Raw genomic sequence first — 16,828 nt, 5'->3', positions numbered from 1 at the left:
TGCTGTAGATTCTACGTTTGTTATTGTATTTCTGATGCTATCTATTTTATCAGTGAAAACTGTAAGGACATATTTAGTTCGGGTGACGTCTGAGCCACTGAGCTAAATACAAACCTTGGATTGTTCTGGTTGTTTTCTATGAGTTTGCAGACATGCTCGGCCCTGGCAGCTTTTAGAGCCTGTCTAGCTAGTGCGGGTGTTGAACCCTCTCACCGGGAAAAGTGTGGGTGTTAAAACACCCACATCCCCCACGGGTGCGACGCCCCTGTAGCTAGACACAGTGTTGTGTTGCTACGGTTTGCCAATATTTTCTAAAACGGTTCACATGTTTTGCACCTTTTTAGCATTTCAACCAAATTGGATATTTTTATGCACTTATAAGTTAAATATATGTTTAATATGTTTAGACGTTTCATATATATTACATTTCTAGTTATAAGTTTGCGGCTGTAGACTGACATAGGATCACTTTCACGTAATAGCCAGCAGATGGCAGTAAAACACCGCCTTTTACCAAGCAATTTGCAGTTGAGCAACTGTAGAAGTGATGTCATGGCTGTAGATATGGAAAGGAGCCAGGAATACTTCCTGTGTAAATTATCCTGAGCATTGAGTCTGTATTACTGAAGGCTTTCTCAGATGACCCCGACTCAACTGTACACATCACCTCACCTTCTCCAGTCAAAGAGGCCTTGGCACAGGTCATTACTAACCATCTGTCTGTAAAGAGCTGTGGCGGAACGCCACAGGTTCACCCTGCGGAGGCTTCGACAGCATTATAATGTAAGGAGTCTGTTAAATCACTTTATAATGGACACCCCTCCATTTACCCCCCACCCAGGCCTTTAAAACAGGTCAGTTCCTGAGAGTCAGCACTTTGGGAGGAGGGAGTTGGTTGCAGAGGGCATAAAGGCATTTTTATGGTCCCACAGGATCCCGCATTTATCTGCTTGAGGACATAAGTGCTTCTTTGCTGTGGCAGGCATAATCGACTGCAAGCAACTACCAGGACTCTGTATTTATTTGTCGATCAAATTGTGTAGAACAGTAGTAGGGCCTCTGAAAGCAACGCATTACTCAAGAGAAGAGTGCTGCTTAGGGATTTGGAAAATGCCTCTTCTTGAAAAAAAAAAACATTAGGGGAATAACAAATTAAGCAAAACACACCTTTTGTGTTAATGCCAAAACAGAATGTTTATTACTTTTTGTTTGCTATTTACATATTTATCAAATACAAAATATAATACAGAGTTTGGGATGCAACAGCACACCTACATTATAGGAGCATCTAACAAACCCTTGTTTCATCTGAAATTGTTCTTTCCCTCTTCACACAACATTCAACCATGGAAGCATGATTCAGAGGAGTTTCTGAGCGGCATTTGGAATCACTGCTGAGTAAATCGAACCGATAAAATAAATTGCAACCACCCTGTACAACGTCATACGCCTGTCTTCTGGACGTTTCATGTGATTCCTCAAATGGTTGGGATGTAGTTTCATAAAAATAAAAAAAGTAGCTGGTTATCCTTTGAACCCAAAAAAGATGAAATATCCATATACTACCCAGGCTGACAAAAAGATAACTTAGATCGATGACAGAAAAGTGTGTGTTTATTTGTGCGTGTTTGTGTCCATTTTCCCCACAAATGGCCAGATTGGGGGCATTTTAGGTCATGCAAATAATTAATTAATTGTTACTTCCCTCTTTTGCATTAATCCTGTATTCTACAGCTCTGAGCAGTGGAGACATTACTCAGGGGGGGGCAGAAGGGCAAATGAAAGGATGGAGGAGAAGATCAGTGGATCTGTAAAAGGGTCAGCTGAGATGGCCTGTTCCCTTCTACAAGTGACTTTGTCAATGAAACTGACCCTGATGGGGATAAAAAAAAAAAATCTCTGTACTCACAGACACACCACAAAAAAGCAGACTTTGTTTATTCTGCAGTGGCTCATACGACGCAGAACTGTTTTATTTATATGGGTTTGCTCATTGTTGGATGGCCAATATTAGTTCCTCACTTTTTTGTTGAATGAAATAGCCTTTTAGGATGGAGATAAGGTCAACCAACATCCCAGTCCATCAAAAAAGAACGAGAATGTCATTTGCTTCTTGAGTTCTGGTACTCATACGAGCGCAGTCACTCCCCCGAGCTTGCCGCTCTCCTCGCTCGCCCAAGGCTGTAGGTTCTGCAGGGCGAACAGTGATGAGTTGTGGATGCAGAGTGGGTCTGTTGGAACTGAATCAGTCAAAGACTTCTGAAAGGCATCGTGCTGGAGTTGAATCATCAGCCGGTTGGCCTGCTGACGCTCTGCCTCCCTCTCCTCTGCCGTCTGCCGCCTGACATGAGATGGAGGGAAAAGATGGAGAAAATTAGAGGAGTAGAGGTTTTCATTTGCCACAAACTTGCTCATGTGCACATTTACTGCAGATATTCAGTTTCCAGTGCAAAGGGTGAAATTACAGGGTGAAAGAAATTCCAAGCAACATTAAGTATTTAAGACTACAACAAGATATGGAGATCTTTGAGGAACAAATCACTAATTGTGTGAATATTTTAGCAACATATAGATTTGAATATAATTCATCTAAGTTTTTGAAATTTCGTGATGTGCACATGGAGCCGAAAAGTTTGCGGAGAGGTTATTGATTAATCAACCGTACCAAAAGGTAAATGTTTATTTAAACATTACATCTGTGTAATGTCCAAGCAGCCCCTCCTTTTCTCCAAAGTGTGGCATGTCATTAGTGCCTTGCCTTGATTAATAATTCATATTTCTTCTTGACAACACCATTATTTTCCCATTAATTCTTACAGATATTATGGCCGTCAGTAGGTCAAATCTGAAAAGTGATTTCAGGTCATTACAGACACTAATCTGGTTAGTATATATATATATATATATATATATATATATACATACACCTAAACATATTCAGATCACTACAGACACAAATCTAGAGAGTATATATATATATATATATATATATATATATACATACACCTAAACATAGATAGATACTGTAAATAGATAGAAAGATAGATAGATAGATAAAATATATTACAATTATATCCGTAATGATTATGGTTCTATAGTTCAGCCTTGTCTTTAGTTTGTTAAACTTTTAAATGGGGCAGTTAAAATATACATTTCAGTCTGTTTAATGATTTTATATCCAGATTTGAATTTTTATCAAGTAAATCTGCCTATCATTCCCATAATTTCTGTTGCCTGTTTACAGCGCCTCTGGCTAAATCCATGTTACAGCAGTAAAACAGTCAGGACACCTATTTCACAGTATGTGTTATTGGACACCATCAATGTCCAGACAAATGTTTAGAAAAAAAAAATTATATGTATGGGCAAATATTTTCTAGTGAAGCTGTGGCGTTTTTATGCCTTTGTTCCATACCTGATCACACTTGAGTTTTTCACCATTTTTCTAAACCTTTCTACATCTTATATTAAAATATATCTGCCTTTCTTTCTCTGTCTCACCTCCACTTGGTCCTGCGGTTTTGAAACCAGGTTTTGACCTGAGCATCTGTCATCTTCAGAGTTTTGGCCAAAGCTGCTCGTTCAGCACTGGCCAGGTATTTTTGTCTGTGGAAGCGCTTCTCCAGCTCACAGATCTGCACTCGGGAGAAAGACGTACGAGGCTTCTTTCTCTTAGGTGGTGTGCGGTTCTGGTACGGGTGACCAATACGCCGAGCCACAGTGAAAGGCGTCAGGGCTGCTGTGGTATGTGAATAAGGAGAGAAAAGCCAGTGAGAGGTGAGGTAAGTCATGAAGAGTCTGACACACAGCTTACTGACATCCTTCTATCACACTAAATATTTTTTCTCAGTAAACAAAAAGCACAATTGGAACCTGCCTTTTCAAGATTGAAAATATTTTTTGTTGCCTTTTAATAATATATTTTTTTTTAGATACAAGATGTTAGATATAATATTACTGTTGTTTTTGCTGTATTAGTGTATATATTTTAAATGCATTTAAATGTTGTAAAGACAGACTGTCCAAGCTCACAAAAATGGGATGCATTGCACATTCTCAGAATAAATAAATTTTTCATTCTTTTTTTCTTTTTTTTTTTCTGAAGGCAAATTGTTTTTTGCACATTAAATCAGCTTTCTCTTAAAGGTTTGTGTAATTGTGTGCTGCATTAATCAGCCCAAGTTTCTGACTCTTGCTGAGTCAAAGGGAAACTGTGTTCCTCATCATTATAAATTACTCTATGCCTTCATGCACTATACCTTTTAGATGTCAAATTAGACTTTATGTTATTGATTGATAAATACTAAAAACCCTCATAAATAGATGGATTGCTGATGCTCTTAGGATTTGTTGAGAGGCCTGTTACTCAGGTTACATATAGGTTGTACAATAAAATCACAAAACGTATCTTATTAATGTTGCATCAAATACAATCAGCAGCTGTTCTTCTAATGAAAGTAATTGCCTACATTGTTAATTTATTTATTACCTAAAACGCACAGAGCAGCAGAGAGCGCCTGTTACCGCAGCTATAGGTGGCAATAATTAAAGCTGGTGAAATATTGATATGTTTTTCTAATGGCACAACGTTTGCCATTTACCCCAGAATAAAGAACGCTGGTGATCTATGTGACAGTCCTGAATTGTAAGAGTGTACATTCATATGCAAAAGAGCGGTTAAACTAAATATAACAGTACTCATTTATTTCTGTATTCATGTAACACGCTACAGTACGTATTTCACGTGTTTCCAATGTTTCAGTACGTATTTGAAAAACAAAAACAAATGCCCGCATATCTAATTAAAACTGTTTATTCTTAAAAAAATAAAATAAAATAGATGAAATGATTTTAATTATTAGATAATTATTCAGATATGTGTTAAAATGTGTCAAATACGCTTAAATTATATTGCAAAATCATGCAAAAAATAATAATAATAATAATAATTTTTACTTGTGCGGTTAACAGACACGTTGACCTAAGCTGAACATTTTCAGGTGTTGACTTTCTCTCGCCCTTTTCATTTAATTTCGCCCATAACCAGTACAGGTGTTTCACGCTCTTCAAGGTCAAATAAAACTAAAATGAGCTCTTCAGCATTCATTAATCTGCCGCCTCTTTATGGAAACAGCAGGATCAAGTTTCCCAGACAGACTATCTAATATTTACTGTATTGAAACCTCCATCAGTTTATCCTTGTGATTCTTTCACGAGCACACATGCAACAACATCACAGTTTGCACAACTAAAATGGCAAATGAAAGAGTGCATCAATGCTATTTTTGCTAATACATTTCTATTCCGATAACTCGCAAAGACTTTAAATACGTCATTTTTAAATGTATGTAAAATTTGAGTAATCCGTAGTGCGTTCATATGAATATAGACTATAGGCTAATAAAATATATTGTCTAATTGTTTAAATGCACTTTAATGATAACTGAAGCATCACATAATATCGTAGGCCTAAAGTTATTGCTAAAGCATGTTATTGTAGCGTGTCATCAACAATAACTAAAGTGTTTTTGTTTTTGTTTTAGTTCTTCTCTCATAATAATGCCGTGCTGTAAAAAAAAAAAAAAAAAGATAAAAAATAAATATATTTAAAACGAGAAAAAGCATACCAGAGAGTAGTCTGTTAGGTTACTAAAAGAAGAAATTAGTACGGTTTTACATTTCATAAGTTGTAGCCTAAGTCTGCTTGACTTTTTCTCAAATCTACAAACCACCGACATCTCAAAATACCAATATTTTAAAACATAATTCACTTCGAGTTTGGACTTTTTACAATTATGTTTGTGCTATTATTATAAAACGCAAATGGTGAACTTGAGTGATTTGTGCAGTCAATTCACCATTTCCTGATTCTGATAACTTCAGCCACGAGGATTTTTGTTAGGAAAACGAAAATAACAGATCGAAAGAATAGTAGTATTTGTTTACCTGCAAACCTGTCTTTTGCGAAGCGCTGGCTGTTGTCTATCCAGGGAAAACTGAGGCTCCCAAATCCAGGTACCGCGCTGGCCATGGGTGGAGGCACGGCCGCGGCCAGGGGCCTGTGAGCCGGGACCCTAATCACTCCTCCGGGTGCAAGGGTCAAGTTCACTCCGTATGGACTGGACTCCTCATATGGAGCCGCGATACCGTGAAAAGTGCCGGTTAGTGTCGTGTACGGCGTTGCGCTCGCTCCCGTTGGGCTGCCGAGATGGTAACTGCCTCCGCCCGCGCTGCTGCTGTTGCTCTCGGAATTATTCCTGGTCGAGTTCTGCTGTGATTCTTGATCGGTGCCGCTGAGAATCTGGTCAATGCCGAAGCTGATGGGTTCATGTTGGGTAGGTTGTGATGTTTGACTGGTGCCACTTGGGCTGGAGCTTGGGGCTCGGTCCATCCTCACCACCCGAACCTTTCCAGTGAGTTTATTCCACAGACAATTTCGGACTGCCCTGGAATTGTACAATGAAAAACTCTATCTCTATGAGTAAGGGAATCCCTAGTAATGTCTACTTTATGATGTATTACTCCTCGAGATTCAGGTCTTGACTTAGGATGGCTTGGACGCATTCGTCTGTGGGTAAAACGTTTTTGGCACGAGGGCTTGGCAGATTTCTGGCACTCTCTCTCCACTGGATCCCTGCACTGAGCTCGTTGAGCTCTTCTCTTCTCTGATTGGGCAGTGCTCAATCTCCCTCTCCTTATTGGCTTTCATTTTGTTACAAGCCACAAAACATAACGCGTGTTGTGACATCATTCTTTAAAATGCAGATCGTTTAGTCTCCCATTTCTGTATTGGTCAAGTATCTCTTTATTATGGACATGCTGACATCAGCATGCATCAATGGCTTTTTTAATTCTTGAGTATTTAATAGAGATTCTACCGTGGCCTCATGTGGAAAATAAAGTGCTCATCAATTGTGTTATTTACCATATGGCCCTTTTGTGTAGAAAAGGTAGTTCGTAGTGTAGTTTCATCAGATGAGATGAGGCAAGTATAATTGGATGACTTAAACATTTTAATAATCTTTCTGGATTCTAGAAACTCTAATCAGCGTACATTAAAATCAAACAACACTTATCAATTCACGCTTTAAGATTTAAAATAAAAATCTAATTTGTATGTCGCCTCCAGCAATTGGAGGAGTGCATTTGACCTCAAAGCTGCCCTCAACCTTTTTTTTCTAACATGTCAATCAAGTTTAGACTCGTTCTCTGCATTATTAGACGAAGAGAAAACAAATTAAATATAATTTTTAGTTATTTTGACCATGGGGCAGCTGGAATGCATTGTTCATAAAATTATACCACATCAAGATAAAAGACAACATTAAGGATAATAATAATAATAATAATAATAATAATAAATTTAGGATTTTCACTTTTGCTGTTTATTTTTTAGTCGCTCATGAATTAAAATTCTGCTTTATTTTATAAACCATGTTAATTGAAGCGCTTTTTAACTCGTTACGAAGATTAAACATGGTCTGAAAAGTATTTTAACTAAAAAGTATAAAAAATAAACAGAAAATAGACTGAAAAGTATTCACTAAAGAATGGTTTATTTATGTCCGATATAGAGTATCATTCGACAATAATGGTAACATTAAACATTGCACATGGATAAGCCTATAAAACTCACAAGTTACTAATCATATAGCTAATGCAGACATCAGCTTACTTTTTAATGTGTTCTTAAAGCCACGTAAATCATTTTGTTTCTGTTAAATCTTTTCTGAAACGTTACTGGAATAAGTCCTTTATAATTTATAAAGCACGTAGACCCAGCATCTTTCAGTGGCTTTTAGATGCTCTTTAGTTGTTGCATCCGGAAACCGTCAGTTTCACAGCTGTGCCCCTAAAGGAGCCTATACTGCTGGCGCTTGGAGAGCTGCACTCCCTTGCAAGAGTGTTGGGACACCCGATATTCTGACAGCGGATCTAAGTGGTTCCTTGTAATCTGCCGCGTAAAAATGATTATGCTCTTTTGGCCTGGCCTCCGCGTTTGATTAGCTTCAGGGGTTGGGAGCTGGTGTGGAGCAAATCCGTTTACTTTGAAGTAGTTGATATTTTAATAGACCATTAGTGAGTGCTGACGCTAAAAAGCCTCGTTCCCCCGGGAGCTCGGCCCTCGTCCAGTGGCTGAAGACGCTACGTCACTCCCGTGGTGCTTGTCGTTGACCCATGGTCACTGTTTCGCTCTGAGCCAATGCATTTATCATGCCACATATTTTCATCTCGATAGATAGATAGATAGATAGATAGATAGATAGATAGATAGATAGGATGCATCCAAACATGTGTTCAAGTAGCTATCTTACAATAGATCACTACTCATGCACCTAAAAAAATAAAACCCAAAAACTATATAGTAAAAAAGAATATAGGCTACTTTTTTACTTTTGTCTTCTTAGATATTATTATTATTATTATTGTATGTATTATTGTATTATTACATGTATTATTATGTGCAATACATGGTTTTTGTTTCAAAGGGGGGGTTGGGGGGAGAGGTGGGTATGAAATGCACTCATAAACATCTCGATTCTATGAGGGACACAAACGGTTTCACCTGGCAGGGCGCCGGAGGAGAACTCGGACCCACTTCCTTATCTTTGACCCGTGCAAACAATTTAGCAGCCGAGAATCAAAAGATTGATGAAAACTGAATTAAAAGCGTGAAATCCCTCGCTCAAAGAGCAAATAAAGGAATGGTTGGCGAATTGTTGGAGTAATTACCGGGATCTGCATATGAGCGGGCGCGCGTGCCACCCTGCCCCCGGCGCTGTTTTTATTGCGCGTGTCTGCCGTTATCAATTCTGCCGAACATTTTAAATGGGAGTCTGGCAGCCCGCAGTATAAAAGCGCTCAGATAATATGCAAAAAGACGACGCTGCTTTTGAATAATAAATGACGCCCTTTTATAGCGGCTTTAAAACACCTGTGATGCTACGATATGAAAAGACCATGATAAGTAATAGTGCATTTAAAAAGGATCTAGTATGTTTTTATTACTATATTTTAAAAAGCATAGAGTGAGAGAGACGGCGGGAAGGAAATGGGCTGAATGAGGAGGGGCTGGGGAGCCAGAGAGATATCTGTATTATTGCAATAAAAGCCAAGAAAAAAAGTGAAAGGCGCCGAAATTCCCTCCCAGCGAAATACCCTGCTTAATGAAAGTTTAGAGTCTCTCTCTATCTCTCTGCCCATGAAATATTCACTCAAATGTTATATAAAGCTCAGCGCCTAATGTCCTTTATGGCTTTTCTTTGTTTTTCAGCTTGTTGTTCTTGTTTATTATTCTTGGGCTGTAATAGAACTCCTTTTAATTTAGTTTACATGGTGCGTCATCTGCGCCTCTTTCTTTCTTTATTTCTTTCGTTCTTTTTCTTTCTTTCTTTCTTTCTTTCTTTCTTTCTTCCTAGTTGATTCAGTAGGCCTGTACATGTGCATCACTCTCATGAATTGACAGTAACGTGTAAGCTTTTCTGTTAAACATAAAAATATAAACAATTTTTGTGGAAAAAAGTCCTTCTTAGTCATATAATTGATGGATTTTTACACTGACCCGTTTAATGTGTGTCCGGAGAAATAAAAAAACTAGAACGTTTTTTAACCCCTCCTGTCTGCTAGTCATATTTCTATGATATTTAAACATGCACGATTGTGTGAAAAATTAAATACTGATGAAGAATGTCAAGTTAAACAAGAGAACCTACTGATCAAGATGATACTAGTTCTGTCTTATAAGATCTTGCCAAAATTGTGAGCGTGACCAGCAGACACTATTTGTTATGTTTATGCATTAGAATTATTGTTTCCAATCTTATTTGCTGTTCAGAATTTAACCATTTTCTATTTGTTTACCATTTAAATTAAACTTCTAGAAGAAATTATGATAGGTTGTGATGAGAATGGCATAATGATTATTATTTTATTAACAAGTAAATTGGAATACCACAACAAATTATAGATTAATTCACAAAATTGTACATTTCTAAATTTTCTAAAGTATTACAATCAATTTGCTAGTGTGTAACAACAGCCCTATTTGTACCTGACATTAATTTATACAGTTTAGACATACTAATTTAATTTAATTAGCAGAAGATAAATATAGAATATTATAAAAAGTTTGAGACATATAGCACACACACACACACACACACACACACACACAAATTACAAGTAACAAGTAACTTAGTTACAGAGGTTGACTAACACTTTCCTTTCCTGTCTCCCCTAATTGATTCATATCAGAGAGTTTTCAATATTATCCAATTACATGCTATTCAGGTATTTCTCCTGAATGCAGATATACACATATTTACTGTATTTGTCCCCACAAATATCCAACCAACGGATTTACAGTTTCACAACATGATTAAATAAGCCCCTATGAGCAGTCTCTACACTGAGATCAATTTACAAAAGACCATTGTACTGTAATACACATCAAGTTTTGTGAATAATTTTAGCAGTCTGTATGTTGAAATATACAAGACAGATTAATACAGTCAGACATTTGTTTTTAGATGTCAGAGCTTTGACTTTGTATACTGCATCTAGAACATCTTTTTCTTATTGTTCTTATTCAGCATACAATCAGCTATAGTTATTATTCTTTGTCTTTCATGGCTTCTTATTATTGTTGTTTTTCTTGTTTTTATTAGTTATCTGCAATGTATGGTAATATGAATATTTATCTGCATTCTCCATATGAAGTATCAGAAAGTAGCTGAATCAGGAAAGACCCCCTACTGTGGGACAGTGTAAACAGAAGCAGATCCGTTTGTGTTTGTGTTTGTGTTTGTGTGTGTGTCTGGGTGAGGGGGAGCACTGACACAGGCTTTTGCTTTTAGAGATCTCTGAAACTGCCCCTGATTGAGGAACCTGAAAAAAAAAAGATGAGCAATAGAGAGAGAGAGAGAGAGCATGCAACGCACAGCTGTTTAAGACAATAGAGCAGGCTTTCATGTAACCTGCTCACTGGGAGCATTTCAGCAACAAAGAGCCAAAGAGGAGTTGCCCCAGGGAGGAAATGGATAGCCTCTCTCTCCCCGTCCTCTTGCAGAGCGCTCTCGCTCACTCGCTTTGGTTCACACAGACACACAAGTGCATCTCTGTGCCTCATTATTGCTCAGTGTTCAGATGAGCTATGCTCTATTGAGTGAAGAGATGGAGAGAGTTTAACACACCATGCTGTGGAGAAATGAGCTGTAATCGGAAGTGCTCCTCTCGATGTATGTGTTTGACTGGACCCTGTTTGATGTGATGCAAAGATTGTGGTCTTGTAAATGCTTCACTTTGGCCATTTACTATTTCCACATTCTGTCTGCCTTGATGAGCTTTATCAGTAACACAAAACAGCACTGCCTAGGTTCCACCAACGAATCGAAAATAATCCACAAACTTAATAAGTTTTGTTTTATATTACATAGTAAAATATTGAATTATTATTATTAATATTATACATGAATTTAATTATATGTATTATTACATTTTATAAGAATATGACTATTTATACAATACAATTTATATATTAGTATAATATAATATAATATAATATATTATTTTATGATTTGATATTAATATATTTAGTCATATTTAATGTAATCAATTTAATATTATTTTAATCTCAAGGGGTTTATCCTAAAGAATAAAATGTGTTGCATTTGTCAAAAAAAGAGATGTTAATATTTATATTGTTGTTGTTGTCATTATTATTATTGTTATGTAACATTATTTTGTAATTTAACATTAACATATTTTATAGTATCTAATATTTTCATCTATTTATTTATTTATTTGCATTTATCATAGATTTAAATAACATGAAATTCTTATCTAGATCAATCAAATAAAGTTTTTATACAAAGAAAGTCAGTAGGGACCAAAACAACACCGGTCTCCACTGACTTTCTTTTGTATGGACAACAAACACTTTTTATAATAGACATTATTATATAATAATAAAATATACATTTTATAATAATTGACATTGTAATGAAGGCATACAAGTTTTTTTCTATTATTATATAGTAAAATATTTTTTTATTATTATTATACATTTATTTATTTATTAATTTGTAATAATTATTATTACATTTTTAATAATGTGATATTATTTTTATGCTTTAATATTAAGATATTTTATAGTATTAAATGTATTTAATTTAGTATCATTTTCATATTGAAATGAAATGTTAATATTTTTACAATTATTATAATTATCATATAACATTATTTTACAATTTAACATGAATATATTTTATAATATCCAATATTTTAATATAATTTTAATATTTACATTTGTTAAATATTTTATTTAAGAGTATTTTATCATTTATTTTACATTTAAATAACATGGTATTCTCATTAGGATCAATAAAACAAACATTAATGGCAGTCGTTGGAGGATCACAGAATGTAATATAAAACATAACCAAATCAGACCCCATACAGAATCCATTGCTCTAACAGGTTTGCAGGTAAAACCATCATCAAAACGGGCAGATGTGATCACTGTACATGGAAATAGACTGACACTGTGTGTGCCGGAGGGGATGGCAGATCTGTGGCATGTGGAGTGCAGAACCGCTGCTCTGATGGTTGAGTGCGTGGCTCTGTTTCGCTTTAATGGCAGATGAGTTGGGGGTGCATGTTTGAGGGGGGCAGCTGCAGGAACCATTGCAAAAGTCTGACTTCTTTGGCCTGGAGAATAACTTTTGTTGGGACACTTGATGCTACACTTTGTAATTATTACTTCTTCAGTTTGATTATTTTGCTTACTACATGTGCATTGTCTTTTCTCTTCATATGTGTCTGTGTGTACGTACTCGTGTATTGATACACTGAGCCTGCGTGTGTGTGTGTGTTTTGCACGTGTGTGGCGTCGGTGTCAGCCTCGCCGTGAATCGTGTCAGAGGCACTCAATAAAAGGCGATTATGCAGTGTGTCGCTGTGCCTCTCTTTGTCTTCCTAACGACTGCCTTTTGACCTTCTCACCCTGCCTGCTGCCTGCCGGTGGGAGGGGAGGGAGCACGGACCAGCTGCCACCAGTCTTACTGCCCCTCTCGCTGGCAGAGTCCTCGGCTACAGCCCCTGCTCCTCCCAGCACGCTGGGCCCTCAGGGTGGAGCAAGCTGTTGAGCCACCAGTCTCCCTGCCGTCCCACCTGCCCTACACATTTATACATACACACACACCGTCTCTCAGCATAGCCCAAGGCATCGCTGTCTCCTCCTATGTCTCATCCATCTCCGTTCACTTCCAGTCCGTTCATTTCATGTTTTGTCACTTTTTGGGGGTTTAGTTTTAGTGCTATTTTCTTTTAGTAGCAATTGTTGTTTTCCCTCCAAGGTGTTTTCGTCTGTTTACAGAGTTAACTGTCAGTTTTAAGTTACATTAGGTGGTGACATAAACTTGTAGCTTCTACTGGTTTGAGGGTGTTTATAGGATCTTCTATTAATGTTGTTTGCTGTCTCGAGTATGTGTGTGCTGACATCCAACATGAGGCTGTTGTGGGATTTAAGGGATAACGGTGCTAGTTATGGACACTGAAAAACAATGGCAACATTTTATAGTGAGGTTCAGTTAGGGAGTGTTAGCATTAGCATTAGATAGCCTATCACAGGCTAACAATGAACAGCATGTTTTAACAGTTTTTATTAATCTAGGTTAACGTTAGTTTATTATAGTTTTGTCATGTTTGTTCATATTATTTGAATTTTAAATTATACAAATGGGAATGTTAAAAATGCATTAACATTAATAAACATTAATAAATGCTCTAAAAGTATAGTTCATTGTTAGTTTGTGCACTTTAAAAAAGTTTCAAAGTTGTACATTAAAAAATATTGGAGTATGTTTTAACAGAAAATACTATAAAAAGTTAAATTTACTAGCATATTCTGAGTAGAATAGTTCTCCCAAAAGTTCATTTACTCACCATAATCTCGTTCAAAAACGGTATGACTTTATTTCTTCTGTGGAACACAAAAGAAGATATTTTGGTTGTTTTTATTTATACAAAGAATATCAATGGGGTCCAAAACAACAATGAAACCAAATTGACTTTCATTGTATGGACAACAAACACAAAATAAAGGCATAGGCCTACAGGTTTGATTATTATATCATGTATGCATGTATGTATGATAACGTGTATGGTGAACTCAAGTGTATTCAATAAAAGAAAAACTGTTATTAATTCCTCATTACTACCTTGTTTCAACCAAATTAAAAATGTACGCTTCACAGTTAGTTTTAGCAATGTCCACCAATGCTCTTGCAAACCAGCAGCACTCATGAGCCACAGCAATGGACACACACACACACACACACACACAGAGAAAGAGAGAGAGGGGGTTCTTTCTGCTCTTTTCTTTCTGACATCTCCATGATGGATGGCTTTCAAACACACACTTTATGAGCTGAGCATTCATCTGGATTCACAGCATCCACAACCAGATTTATCTGGGACATGTATGAATGTGTGTGTGTGTGTGTGTGTGTGTGTGTGCACGCGCATGTGTGAACCGAACGTGAGAAAAAAACTGGGTAGCGACAGAGAAGCAGTGAGGTGCGGAAAAATATGCATAGAGCTGTTTTAACGATTCTGTGGTCTTTTTTGACTGAAATCCCACGTATAACTTTTACATTTAATTAATTGGGAGAGGACTGTCAGGACAGGGGTTTGGAATTTAGTTATTCTCTCTATCTCTCCCTCTCCTTCTCCTTCATCCTCCTGTCTCTCTCTCCCTCCTCCCCACTTTTCAGAGCGATTAACGCCCGGAGGATAAGACAATAAATCCTGGCCGCGCCGAATGAACGCCATTCATCATATTCATTTTCCTGTCGATACAATTATGAAAAGCCTCTGGCCTTTCTCTCTTTCTCTGGAACTCAATTCTGCTCAGGGAAAACGCAATTAGTGTGAGAGTAGGAGAAGGCTATCTTCAACTCCCTCTCCTCGATTCATCCCTCTCTCCATCCCTCTGCTCCTTCAACTTTTCCCGTTTCGTTATTCGAGAGGAGGCGAGAGGAGGTTGTGCGCTCCGTGCCGTTCGGAGTTGCCCTTTCCGTCCATCTGCTCCATGCGATCGGTAGTTGGAACGCAGACTGACACCTGCTGGTCAGCGTCTCTTTCGACTCTGAAGCACAGACGTTATTGGTTTATCATTATATGTGTTTATAAAGCACTTTTCGGGCCGACTGCACTTTGCTTGCGTGTGTGTGTTCAAACAAGAGTGCAGGAGTCTTGTAGATGATACATGCTTTTATAATACACACTGTATCATACTGATGTATAGCGTTTGCGCGAGAGGAAAATACATTTCAATTGCCGCGTGTATGTGTGTTATTCCAGCGCAATAATGTGTTTCAATGTAATGCTTCTATTTGAGTTAGAGACGATGACGATGACGAACCATAAAGTGGAATACTGTACTGTGAATATATCACGGTATTTTATGAACATGCTAAAATATCATTTACACTCTCTGAGCAGCACTGAGGAATAGCCTAGATTAGCTGAAATAGAGAGGGGAGATTCTCGAATCCCATAATGCTTTTCAAAACATTTTTTTTTCTTCATCTTTTCGCTATTATTGTTGTACGGAGAGAGCGGGAAATGGACATGGATGTGGGAGTGTACAGGTGAATGAGAACAGGAGGGAGAGATAGAGCCACTTTATGAACGCACACGAGAGAAGAGGAGAGCAATAAGGTGAGTAACCAGCCCTGCGGCCCTATGCTGCCAGACTATTTAAAAGTTATTAACACACATCTTTAAAAGGAAGAGCAAGAGAGAGAGCGAGAGAGAGAGAGTCAGGAAGATCGGCCAAAAAAAAAAAAAACAACAACAATTCTGTTAGAAGAGGATCCGCATGGATGCATGGATGGATGGATGACTGAATGGACAAGAGCAGTGCGTTAGATGAGAGAGAGAGAGAGAGAGACATGCCAGGTGTGGGGCCAGTCGTCCGCTGTGGGTCTCCCACCGTCCGCCCACCCCCCCTCATGGTGCTAATTGATTCTGGCTGCTCTGAGCTGATTAGTGTGAGGACTCATGGGGTCTGAAGGCTTAAGCCAGCTGTCCCAGAGCAGTGTGTAGCCCACCCCACCACCCACCTGTGGCACTGACGCCCCCTACTGGAGCGGCAGGGTACTATCGCATTAAAGGGGAGGGTAGGGTAGGGGCAGGGAGTGGACAGGAGATTCAACGCGCTTAATGTAATTTTGATTGCTTTCAGATGCTGGATGCAGAGTAATTAGTTAATAGGTAATTAGTAATTATTGTGTGCTTGGCAGATTAAGTGTTTGAAGCTGCGATGTGCTGATGTGATGGGTCTCGGTGGTGAAGCACCATATCTGCACATCCTCAAGTCTAAACAGACCGTACAGTTCGTGTGTTATTCACTTTGCAAAATATTCACTGACTTTCAAAGTGAACAAAGTTTTACGGGAATTGTTAGGGTAATTTTCAGGATGCAATTTGTTGAGGTCTGGCAGAAGTGACTTTTGGGTAATTTTAAACAATTAGTGAACAAAAATAGTGTTTAAACAAAACTCTTTTGTGATACACTTGTGAAATGTAAAGCACTAAATAATTACAATAGGGCCTACTTATTTTTGTCGATATACCGTCCAAACTGAAAGCACTGGAGCAGCCTACTGTTGCTATGGTTACCGTCTCAGCAACGCGACTTCTGCTTGCGAAGGCTTTTTTTACCACGTTTAAACTAACTTGTGCGAAATGATGTTGAAATGTGTGTGTGTGTGTGTGTGTGTGTGTATATATATATATATATATATATATATATATATATAAT

General features: G+C 37.7%; 1 protein-coding gene across 1 annotated transcript; it reads right to left on the bottom strand.

Annotated features, from left to right (window-relative positions):
• Positions 1-1,832: 1,832 nt before the first annotated feature.
• On the bottom strand, positions 1,833-6,777 carry LOC107676002 (T-cell leukemia homeobox protein 3-like). The gene is made up of 3 exons (XM_016470516.1): positions 5,947-6,777; positions 3,502-3,739; positions 1,833-2,341 (listed from the first exon to the last, which is right to left on the bottom strand). Exons 1-3 carry the CDS (start codon positions 6,389-6,391, stop codon positions 2,128-2,130), a joined length of 897 nt encoding a protein of 298 aa, XP_016326002.1. The 5' UTR covers positions 6,392-6,777; the 3' UTR covers positions 1,833-2,127.
• Positions 6,778-16,828: the final 10,051 nt, after the last annotated feature.

Source organism: Sinocyclocheilus anshuiensis, unplaced genomic scaffold (assembly GCF_001515605.1).
Source record: "Sinocyclocheilus anshuiensis isolate Anshui unplaced genomic scaffold, SAMN03320099.WGS_v1.1 scaffold2012, whole genome shotgun sequence".
In the NCBI taxonomy this organism is placed as follows: domain Eukaryota; kingdom Metazoa; phylum Chordata; class Actinopteri; order Cypriniformes; family Cyprinidae; genus Sinocyclocheilus; species Sinocyclocheilus anshuiensis.
This window is presented reverse-complemented; position numbering and strand designations above follow the sequence as displayed.

Excerpts from the sequence above, each read along its gene's own strand:
- LOC107676002 (XM_016470516.1), bottom strand. The coding sequence starts at position 6,391 with ATGGACCGAGCCCCAAGCTCCAGCCCAAGTGGCACCAGTCAAACATCA. Across the intron at positions 3,740-5,946 it reads CGCAAAAGACAGGTTTGCAG|CAGCCCTGACGCCTTTCACT; the intron begins GTAAACAAATAC and ends CACATACCACAG. Across the intron at positions 2,342-3,501 it reads AACCGCAGGACCAAGTGGAG|GCGGCAGACGGCAGAGGAGA; the intron begins GTGAGACAGAGA and ends ATCTCATGTCAG.